Here is a 12,411-nt window from a genome sequence, read left to right on the forward strand (position 1 = left end):
AGCTTTACCCTGATGTAATTCCTACCGGTCTTACGTATATGTATTATGAAAAGAAAACTGTGATCACTGGCTCTCAATCGTTAAGCGTGCCTCACCATCACATAGGGGAACTTGTGACAAATACAGATTCCTACTGCAGAGATTTCAATTTTAAAGTATTTAGTTTCTAGTACTCTTTCTAAAAATCCATTCTGCTTCATAAGGAACCGAAGAGACTAACCTTTCCATCACCTCAAATAAGGAAGGGATTCCTATGCACAGGTAAACGTAATCTAACTGTACACACAGGTATTTTATTTAATGTTACCTGAGAGCCAATTCCACAACTACAATGGATCACTATCACCTATCAAAGGGTCTCTTTTTCCACAATTCTGATCATCTATGGAAATAATGTACTTTAAAATGTATTAAAGGCAAATAACCATTGAAATTGCCATATCGTACTTTTTACAATAAACCAATGAAAAGAAAATCCTGCCCCTTTGAAGAGAAAAAGTATATCATCCCCATGACAAGAGTCCCAGTGTACAATACACATACATTCACATGAAACCTCAGTTTCCTCATCTGTAAAACAGACTCTAATAATATTTATTCCATAAGGCTACTTTAGGAACGAATAACATATTCAAACGAGCTCAAAAAATTGCTCCATCCATTGTAAAAGATCAATAAAAGTGAACTATCATTATTCTCCTGATAACAATGCATTTATTCTAAGATTAAAGAAGTAGATTAGTTAAGCTTCCCTAAGCATCTAAATAGTATACCTCCCCATGCACTCCTTTTGTACATCTCTTTAAAGAAACTACTTGAAACCACTTAGACACAGAACTTTAAATTTGTTGCTGATAAATTCATTCAACAACTATTTGTTATTTGCCACTCAAAGACCAGGTTAGACTCTGAGGATATCAGAGGAAAACAAAAAGGCAAGATTCTTACCACCATGGAACTGAAGAGTCTACAAGCAAAAACAATTATTAAACAATTATAAATTTTTATAAAATATATAAGTTTTATATATGTTTATAAACATAAATATGTAAGTCACACAAATATATGTCATGATACTCACTGTAACGGAAAATAAAAGGTAATTAAAGATAACAACGGGAAACCTGAAATAGAATGAAGTGGAAGTAGAGAACTTAACCTGAATACTGAAGGATGAGCAGCAGTTAGCCAGAGGTGTGGGTGTAACAACACTCCAGGCAGAGGAAAGCGCCATGTCTGAATGCTCTGAAGCTGGAAAGAGCCCAGCCTGTTTAAGAACTGAAATAAGGCCAATGTGGTTGCAGCTCAATGAACATGGAGAAGAATGTCCTGAAATGAAGTTGGACAGATAGGGCAGCAGTGAGATCACGCAGGATCCCGAAGGTTATAGAAAGGATTTGGGATTTTACCATAAGTGCAATGGGAAACAAATGAATTTCTTAAATGGGAATGGCATAATAAACCTTGTATTTTTAAGAGCTCTCTCTAGGAACTGTGTGAAGAATATATTGGACAGTACAAGAAACAAAACAGAAGTCCTGTCAGGTGTATTCCAGATGGAAGATGGTGGTGGCTTAGATTAAAGTAATGGCAGAACAGATGATGAGAAGACCATTTGAAGTTAAATTGACACAACTTGAGTTTTATAGTAAGTTTGAATTTAGCTTCTATTTCCAAATTCCTCAAAGAGGTTAATACTTAAAATCCTGAGCTAAAGTTAACCTAGGCAGGTCTCTTGATAAAAGCTCAAGAGTTAACTATGATGAAATATCGTTTCACACCCACTAGGATAGTTATATTCAAAATATAGTAACAATAGTTAGTGTGGGTGTGGAGAAAGTGGAACCCCCACACATTGTTGGTGGGAATATAAACTGGTGCAGCTGCTATGAAAAACAGTCTGGTAGTTTCTCAAAATGTTAAACACAGAGTTAACATATAACTCAGAAAAATCCCTCCTCAGTATATACCCAACAGAAATGAAAACACATCCATACAAAAGCTTCCACATGAATGATAATAGCAACATTTGCAACAGTCGAAAAGTGGAAACAACCCAAGTGTCCATCAACTCATTATTGGATAAACTATAGTACAGTAGTTTCCCCCCATCCACAGGAAATATGTTTTAAGACCCCCAGTGGATATTGCTGGACCCTATATATGCTGTGTTTTTTCCTATACATACATACCTATAACATAGTTTAATTTATAAATTAGGTACAGTAAGAGATTAACAACCAATAATAAAATAGAACAATTATAACAATATACTGTAAAAAAAAAGTTATGTGAATATGCTCTCTCGCTCACTCAAAGTATCTTAGTGTATTGCACTCACACTTCTTGTGATCTGTGACCTTATAACCAGATGGCTACTAAGTAACTAAGTAGCTAGCCATCTGCAGCATGGATATGCTGGACAAAGGGATGATTCATTTCCTGGGTAAGGCAGGACAGGGCAAGGAAGGTGTGAGACTTCATCACACCACTCAGATCAGCACAAAGTTTAAAACTTATAAATTATTTCTGGAATTTTCCATTTAATATTTTCAGATCTCAGTTGACCCAGGGGTAACTGAAACCACAGAATGTGAAACCACAAATAAGAAAGAACCTCTGTATATACATACAATGGAATATTATTCAGTCATAAAGAGGAATGAAGTACTGGTACATACTACAATATTGATGAAACTTAAAAACATTATGCTAAGTAAAAGAAGCTAGATACAAAACACCACATGCCTTACACTTCCATTTATTTAAAAGTCCAGAGTAGACAAAGCCATAGAGACAGAAAGCAGACTAGAGGCTGCCTAGGGTTGGGGGCAGAGATGGGAAGTGATGGCAAATGGGTTAAGGTTTCTTTAGGAGATGATGAAAATGTTCTAAAGTTAGAATGAAGTGATGGTTGTACAACCCTGTGACTAATAAAACCATTAAATTGTACACTTTAAATGGGTTAATTTTATGGTATGTAAAATTTATCTCAAAAAAAATTTTTTAAGAGTCAACTGTGAGTAAATGTGATATTTTCCTTTAACAAATAGTAAATAAATTTAATTTTATTTCCCTAATAATCCTCAGAGAATGTGTTAAGATTTCTTTGCAAAGCATGCTGCTAAGAAGTTTTTAATACATTAACTATTTTAAATAAAATACTTATTTAAAATAAATAAATATCAAAAAAAATTAGGGACTGGTTTGGTTTGTTTGTTTGTTTTCCTTAACTATCTCCTACAGGAAGGAGGTTGTTTTTTTTGTTTTGTTTTGTTTTCCCCGAGACAGAGTCTTACTCTGTCACCCAGGCTGGAGTGCAGTGGTGCAATCTCGGTTCACTGCAACCTCCACCTCCCGGGTTCAAGCAATTCTCCTACCTACCTCAGCCTCCCAAGTAGCTGGGATTACAGATGCCTGCCACCACACCCAGCTAATTTTTGTATTTTTAGTAGAGACGGGGTTTCAGCATGATGGACACGCTGGTCTCAAACTCCTGACCTCATGATCTGCCTGCCTCGGCCTCCCAAAGTGCAGGCATTACAGTTGTGAGCCACTGTGCCTGGCCAGGAAGGAGGTTTTTAAACAGTAGTGAGCATCTTAGTTGTGAAACAAAAAAAAATATACCCAGGATCCAAAGATTCTGATTCAGCAGGCCTGGAATAAAATCCTGGCATTTGTACTTTTCTATAAAGGGCAATCTGTGATCAGGTGGGCACTTCTAATAGGTTTATTGATTTAAAGAAACCTGGCGGTAAATAAAGACTTGTACAAAAAGATACCACAGTCTGTAATGCACATAATTACCTTAAATCTTACTTTATAAATTCAGAATTCCACTTAATAAAAAACGAGACACCCCTGCTGCTTTTCCTATTTTGCTTTTATCCTTATTCATGATTGGCATGTGAATGCCAATCTCCACAACTTAAGAGAGCCTAAGGGCTCTCATCATGTTTTAAATGAAGCCTATGCAATTTAGTTAAGATCTGCATCTTCTAAAAGAGGGGAAAAAACAAAGAAAATGATGCGAAGTTAGAAATGTGAATGACTGTACTATGATATATTCATTCTATTTGCTTTCAAAATAAACAGAAAATCCATTACAAAGTTAGAACACATCTGAGAAGCAAAATTACCCTGGCCTAACAGAAAATGAGGTCTGCAACAACTTCTGTCAAAAAACAAGACCAACTGTTGAATCTAACTTCTAGGCTCAATATAAACAACTCAGGGACTGAGTTTGGAATTCAGAAACATTAAGTCAATCTGGTGCCAATTCTCATAAAGGCAGCTTTGTTCAGCAGAAAGAGCAGTCAGAAGACTTAGCACATGCTCTCATTTTGTCATGTTATCTTGGGCAAATTACTAAACTAACCTTTCTAAACCCTATTTTTGTCCACTTTCAATAAGAAATCATATCTGCTCTTTCTATTTCAGAGTATAGTTTTGAGAAGAAAGTGAGATAATGTCTGTGAAAGTGATACAATTAAGGTATTACTAGAATTACTGAGAAGGTTGCAGTCTACAGTTGAGATGTTTCAATTTCAAAACCGAAAATTTTAAGAAATGAGTCCTTTCTCCAAACAAAACAAAAAATCTGCATATGGAATTCCTCAAATCATTTGAAGATATTAATATTTTGCCTTTAATTTCAGTCTCAAAACTGCAGTTCTCTGTAACTCTTATCTATCCCTCTTCTTTTCTAGCTCCCATGTGTACTATATATTAACCGTGAAATTGGCAGCAAGGGACAGTACTGCATATAGTTTCTCTTTTTCAGGAAACAACTTCAACTCCAAAGAGAAACAACATACACACGCAAATTTTCATTAGGAATAAAAACACAATTTCCTCATTGGTAAATTGAGGAAGGCAAACAAGATGATTTTGGAGGGCCTTTTCAGCTCTAACATTCCACAACCTATGGATCCTTTCTTTCCTTGGCTCCTCACAGAAAAATCTATTAAAACAAATGAAAGAAAAAATGGTTCTTTTGTTCATACTGCTAACTTTTGCATTAGCTCAAGATTAAAGGAAAATCAAAGAGGCTTTCAGGGCAATAAATGAGTTCATTCATAAGGATGGGAAAAATCCCATCCACCTAATTATTTATTAGTGAAATTAAAACACAAATATTATCTACAGAAGATACCAGTGAAGACAGTAAACAAAAATATATAGTATTACAACACATAGAAAGATCAATTAATGTAAATCTGACACAAAAGTGATTGGGTGGGCAAGTTCTGGACTCTCAAAATATATTTTGCTTTCCTTGCCTAACGCAGCCATGGCACGTGGTCCCAAGAAGCATCTGAAGTGGGTAGCAGCTCCAAAGCATTGGATGCTGGATAAATTGACCGGTGTGTTTGCTCTCGTCCATCCACCAGTCACCACAAGTTGAGAGAGTGTCTCCCTGTCACATTCCTAAAGAACAGACTTAAGTATGCCCTGACAGGAGATGAAGTAAAATAAGATTACATGCAGCGGTTCATTAAGATCGATGGCAAGGTCCGAACTGATATAACCTACCCTGCTGGATTCATGGATGTCATCAGCATTGACAAGACCGGAGAGAATTTCCGTCTCATCTATGACACCAAGGGTCGCTTTGCTGTACATCCTATTACACCTGAGGAGGCCAAATACAAACTGAGAAAAATCTCTGTGGGCACAAAAGGAATCCTTCATCTGGTGACTCATGATGCCCGGCACCATCCGCTACCCTCATTCCCTCATCAAGGTGAATGATACCATTCAGACTGATTTGGAGACTGGCAAGATTGATTTCATCAAGTTCGACACTGGTAACCTGTGTATGGTGACTGTAGGTGCTAACCTGGGAAGAAGTGGTGTGATAACCAACAGAGAGAGGTACCCTGGATCTTTTGATGTGGTTCACATGAAAGATGCCAATGGCAACAGCTTTGCCACTCAACTTTCCAACATTTTTGTTATTGGCAAGGACAACAAACCACAGACTTCTCTTCCCCGAGGAAAGGATATCCGCCTCACCATTGCTGAAAAGAGAGACAAAAGACTGGCGACCAAACAGAGCAGTGGGTGAAATGGCCCCTGGGTGATATGTTAGATCTTTGTACGTAATTAAAAATAATGTGGCATGATAAACAGAATTTTATTGCCATTATGAATCTCAAATTGGCTAGCCTGAAATTCTTTCAAACTTGAAAATTCCTTAGATTCCGTAAGAACAGTATAAGTTTTAAAAATAAGAAACAGAGGTAAATAAAAATCTTAGAGTGACACAGTTACTGACTCCTCAATATATCTTCTAAGATACCTAATAAGAATCTCGAATCTCACTCACATTTCCAAAACACCACTCTTGATTTCCCTACCTTAAACCCGCTCCTCCCTCTTGCTTTACCATTTCAGTTCAGCTCAGAGAATCAGCCTTGATTCCTCTGTTTTCCTCACTCTATAGCTAATCCATCAGGAAGTCTTGTTGATTTAACCTACAAAACATACCCAGAATCCAACCATTTCCCTCCATTTCTGCTGCTCCCACCACGCTGTTTCAAGTGACATCATCTCTCATCTATATTCTAACACCTGGGTCCCTCTTCCATTCTGTCTTCAAATAATCCATTCCACAACCAGAGTGGAGTGTTTTAAAAACACAAATGTCTCCATGTTTAAACACACCAAAAGCTGCCCACTTGCCAGGCAATTTTATTAAAATAAAATTTAAATTCCCTCAATAAACCTGTATCATCTGTTCTCTGACTGGCCCACTGACCTCATCTCATTTCACTTTTCCCTCTAGTTCCTCATGCTCTAACTACACTGGCCTTCTTTTGGTCCTTTAAAAAAAAAAAAAAAAAAAAAGGCCAGGCACAGTGGCTCACACCTGTAATCTCAGCACTTTGGGGGGCCAAGGTGGGCGGATCACTTGAAGTCAGGAGTTCAAGACCAGCCTCGCCAACATGGTGAAACCCCGTCTCTACTAAAAATACAAAAATTAGCCAGACGTGGTTGCGCAGGCCTGTAGTCCCAGCTACTCAGAAGGCTGAGACAGGAGAATCACTTGAATCTGGGAGGCGGAGGTTGCAGTGAGCCGCGATGGTGCCACTGCACTCCAGCCTGGGCGACAGAGTGAGACTCCATCTCAAAAAAATAATAATAACAATAAAAATAAAATAAAATAAAGGAGAAGATGAAAGAAGAGAAAGATGACACAAGCAGGCGCAGGTGGTGGTGGGAGGCAGGAGGGGAAGGCAAGGAAGATAAGCATATTCCCACCTTTGGACCTTGGCACTAGCTTGTTTCCTCTACCTCGAAACACTCTTCCCCAAGCTGCTGTTCCCAGTAGAGGCTTTCAAAATGTTAACCACAACCCGTAGTAAGAAATGTATTTCATATATTATTCATATTTATATACATAACTATATAAAACTAAAATAACAATTTAAATGTGTATTACTTACTATATACACACTTCAACGTTTTTTTTCTATTTTGACCTTTAATTTTTTAACACTTTATAATACAATTAATTTCAAAACCCACTAATAGGTACAACCCACAGTTTGAGAAACATTGTACTAGTAATAAAACATTAAATACACGCTATATAATTTGGAAGTTCCAAAGCACATAGCAAAATGTCTGTAACAATGACTTTCTGATACTTTTGCTCTATAGGTATAGTTGCCTAAAGGTTGCTCTTTTCTCTAGGAAATGAAAGAATAAAATCTGCTTCAGCTTTCAGAACTCTACTGACTCCCAAGGTATACACTGGAGGTAAACAATTTCTGGAAAAGTAGCTCTAACACACAATTCGAACTTCTCCAGAAATAACAGATAACGTCATAACTAAAGTATGGTTAAATTAGAAAGATTATATGGTACCCATAGAACACATCTTCTCCCTTCAACAAGATAAAGCAGATTAAGTATGCTTTTAAGAGTCAGCAGAGGCCGGGCGCGGTGGTTCACATCTGTAATCCCAGCACTCTGGGAGGTCGAGGCAGGTGGATAAGGAGGTCGAGATGGAGACCATCTTGGCCAACATGGTGAAACCCCGTCTCTACTAAAAATACAAAAAATTAGCCAGGTGTGGTGGCGGATGCCTGTAATCCCAGCTACTCAGGAGGCTGAGGCAGGATAATCGCTTGAACCTGGGAGGTAGAGGTTGCAGTGAGCCGAGATCGCGCCACTGCACTCCAGCCTGGCGACAGAGTGAGACTCTGTCTCCGAAATTAAAAAAGAAGAGTCAGCAGAAAGACATTAACCATAAAATCAAAATCAAATCATATCTAAGCTAATTTAAGAATAAGAAGCCGGGCACGATGACTCACGCCTGTAATCCCAGTACTTTGGGAGGCTGAGGTGGGAGGATACCTGAGGTAAGGAGTTCGAGACCAGCCTGGCCAACAAGGTGAAACCTCGTCTCTACTAAAGCTACAAAAATTAGCCTGGCATGGTGGCATGTACCTGTAGTCCCAGCTACTCGGGAGGCTGAGGCAGGAGAATCGCTTGAACCCGGGAGGCGGAGGTTGCAGTGAGCCAAGATCGCGCCACTGCACTCCAGCCTGGGAGACAGAGCGAGACTCCGTCTCAGTAGTAGTAGTAGTAGTAGTAGTAGTAGTAGTAATAATAATAATAATAATAATAATAATAATAATAATAATAATAAAGATAAGAGACTTCCATTGCTGGAGGGAGGATGGGGTGGTAAGGAAATTTGCACATTTGTATTTTTTTCTTCTGGATAACTTGAAGTCTCTTATCTTTATTATTATTATTATTATATTATTATTATTATTATTATTATTATAAAGATAAGAGACTTCAAGTTATCCAGAAGAAAAAAATACATTATTATTATTATTATTATTATAAAGATAAGAGACTTCAAGTTATCCAGAAGAAAAAAATACAAATGTGCAAATTTCCTTACCACCCCATCCTCCCTCCAGCAATGGACCCACACTTTTTTTTTCCCCATATCCTCCCTCTGCCACATCCTCCACATTTTTTCCTTTGTTTACCATCCTTCCAATTTGACTTACTTTTTTATGATGGGAAGATAGAACAGATGCCTCTAAAATGGGCTCCAAATCTCCTTGGTGGCTGTCATTATCACCTCTCCTTGTACCATCCAGTTGGTGCCCTTTTCTGAGCCTTATATCTGGCTCTGGAGTCCTGCTGCACCCCAGTCGGTTTTCTGTTGGCTCGTTCATGGGATACCCAAGCCTTTCTTACAAATAGATCTGTCTTTCTGTCCCTTCTTCTTGGGAGAATGGACCTTCAGGATAGTGAGTGGATCCTAAGAAGATGAAAGTTTTTAAAAAATGCATTAAAGGAGTGCTGGGGGAAAATAACAGTTATATTATCATATATCCAAACAATAGAATACTCAGCAATCAATAATAATAAAAGAATAATGTATTTAAAAGCTATGTTTGTTGACAGGGAAGATAGCCAAAAATCTCTTTTTAAATGAAAAACACAGGATACAAGACAACATGAATAATATGTTCCCACTTATATGTTACAAAAATGTGTAAGTATATGTAAGTGCATATGTACTAGAATAATTCATGAAAAATATTTAAAACCATACTCTTGCTACAGAAGAACATAGGGAAGAACCTCAGGTCTGAAGTGAGAAGAATACTTACTTTGTTCTGCCTGCATTTTTTTTTTTAACCATGTATCATATTACTTGTTTAATTTAAAAAATAGTATACAATTAGAAATTAGAATTCTAAATACTAATTGTATGTATTAGAAAGAATATATGTGAGTTTATATATTATAACTGGGCTTTACATATCCAATCTCATTTAAACATCACAATGGCCCTACAGGGTATTTTTATTTCTAGTTCACAGGTAAAGGAAAACAAAATTCACCATACTTTATAAAAAATAAGTAAGACAAAGTCTTCACATTTATAAGCACATATTATCCATAATATTTTGTACTCAAAAGGCTTAATGTCTTACATTTCAACTTTTTTGAGCTATTCTGCACTCTAACCAGACTACCCTAGAAGGAAGAAACTCAGGACCGAAGCATACACATTTTACATCCATCTGGGTTCCCAGAAAGTGCTATGCACGCAAATGTTTAACGAATATTTGATAATATTTCAGTGCTCTTGAGTGCTAAGAACGTTTTCAGAAATCATTAATTTCTCTCTAAACTGGACTGCAGCAAGTAAGTCCTAGGAGTTCAAGCTTTTCAAGTCCTTGGCACTCTACCTCTTAACTCATGATATGTAAGCTTATTTTAGACAATTAGTTGAATATCCAATAAGGATTATCACAGTCAATCCAACCAGAAATACCAAAACAGGAAGAGACTAGGGTACATGCTAGCTAATAAATTCCACGTGGTTCAAAGTTCTTAGTGGGGAAAGGAGAAGTAGAGCAAAGTAGGAGAACCTAGATACCATAAAAAGAAGGTAACAGGTGGATTTAGTGTTCATATATATGGATACATAGACTAAGAATTAGTCAAAGACATAGAGTAAGAATTAGTCAACTGTTGGTTTCATAAATCATGTGAATTTGCTGTAGGATTTCTCCAAAGGCTTTCAAAGTATGTAGGGCAAGAAGAAACAAAAATCTAAAGAATACCAAACCTGGGCATGTACCTGGCCAAGCACATTATACTACTGAGATTATAAATTATGTTATTAATGCCCATTTCTGAAAGAGGAAACAGAATAATGGCTTCTATTTAATTATATTATTTAAAGCTCACAAAGCTATTCACACACACCATTTCATTTCGTTTCGGGGGGAGGCAGCAAACATTTACTGAGAATCAACAAAGGTAAATTCTGTAGCAGATAATTTACATGTGGCACTTCACAGCATCTTTAAATATAGCCCTCTGAGGTATTATTATCCTCCATTTTGAGGATTAGAGATTGGATAACTTATTCAAGGTTATTAGGATTCAAAGAGAAGCGGCTGTGTTATACCCAGTTTCTGAACCTCAAGAAGTTCATGTGCTTTCCACTGTGCAACAAAATTAAGACTGGGGTGAGTAAAAGATAAGAAAATGAACCCTAAATGTAGTTGGTTTATATCGCAAGAAAACTGTTACAGAGTCAGGATCTTGATGCTCAAGCTGTTATAAGTAGAATAAAGCTTTGTAAAGTGTTCTTGAAATATCACCACACTAGGTCAGACACAGTGGCTCATGCCTGTAATCCCAGCACTTAGGGAGGCCAAGGTGAGAGGATCATTTGAGCCTGGGACGGGGAGTTTGCAGTGAGCCAAGATCACGCCACTGCACTCCAGCCTGGGCAACAGAGTGAGACATTATCTTTAAAAAAAAAAAGAGGCCAGGAGCAGTGGCTCACGCCTGTAATCCCAGCACTTTGGGAGGCCAAGAAGGGCAGATCACGAGGTCAGAAGATCTAGACCATCCTGGCCAACATGGTGAAACCCTCTACTAAAAATACAAAAAATTCATCTCTACTAAAAATACAAAAAATTAGCTGGGTGTGGTGGCACGTGCCTGTAATCCCAGCTACTCGGGAGGCTGAGGCAGGAGAATTGCTCAAACCCGGGAGGCAGAGGCTGCAGTGAGCCGAGATTATGCCACCGCACTCCAGCCTGGCAACTCCATCAAAAAGAAAGAGAGAGAGAGAGAGAGAGAGAGAGAGAGAGAGAGAGAGAGAAAGAAAGAAAGAAAGAAAGAAAGAAAGAAAGAAAGAAAGAAAGAAAGAAAGAAAGAAAGAAAGAAAAGAAAAATATCATTACACCAAACTTCTCATCAGCAGGAGCTATATATGGAGGAATGTTGCTCATTTATGAGACCATAAACGCATGCTCGGGCAGGCACAGTGGCTCACACCTGTAATCCCAGCACTTTGGGTAGCTGTGGCAGGAGGATCACTTGAGCCCAGCAGTTCGAAACCAGCTTGGGCAACAAAGTGAGACCCACCTCTACAAAAAAAAAAAATTTTTTTAATTAGCCAGGTGTGGTGGCACATGGCTAGGGGCTGTAGTCCTAGCTACTCAAGAGGCTGAAGTGGGAGGATCACTTGAGCCCAGGAGTTGGAGGCTGCACTGAGCTCTGATGGCATTACTACACTCCAGCCTGAGTAACAAAAGACCCTGTATCGTAATAAAAAATAAAAAGAAAAACTGAAATGCTCCATTAGTTAGAATGGTTTTGTAATCCTCATCTCAGAAAAAGAAATCGAATGACAACAAATAAGATTTCCCCAATAATTTGTAAGGATCCTCCTTAAAAGAAGAAAATCAACTCTCCAGTAAAGTCCTGAGATCAATATACATTCCTATCAATAATGTTTTCTAAATTGACAAGTATGATAAAATGAGAATGAAGAAAATAAAGGGCTGCAAAATCTACAAAGAAATCAAATATTGGCCACTCTACAGAAAGCAGGAAGGCCTA

At 37.8% G+C, this 12,411-nt stretch overlaps 1 protein-coding gene across 21 annotated transcripts in view; it reads right to left on the bottom strand.

Annotated features, from left to right (window-relative positions):
* The window catches only part of ADIPOR2 (adiponectin receptor 2), a 98,386-nt gene that overhangs the window by 25,323 nt on the left and 60,652 nt on the right, over nt 1-12,411 (bottom strand). For 20 of the 21 annotated variants that reach the window (XM_055281134.2, XM_063639944.1, XM_063639930.1 and 17 more), the window contains one exon: nt 9,039-9,295. In XM_055281134.2, the coding sequence (XP_055137109.1) occupies nt 9,039-9,209 (171 nt within the window). In that variant the 5' untranslated portion in view covers nt 9,210-9,295. Of the gene's footprint in view, nt 1-5,535; nt 5,636-5,842; nt 6,810-9,038; nt 9,296-12,411 lie in introns of those variants that run through there. The other variant, XM_063639945.1, reaches the window with a different exon arrangement.

Source organism: Symphalangus syndactylus, chromosome 5, assembly GCF_028878055.3.
Source record: "Symphalangus syndactylus isolate Jambi chromosome 5, NHGRI_mSymSyn1-v2.1_pri, whole genome shotgun sequence".
Classification (NCBI taxonomy): Eukaryota; Metazoa; Chordata; class Mammalia; order Primates; family Hylobatidae; genus Symphalangus; species Symphalangus syndactylus.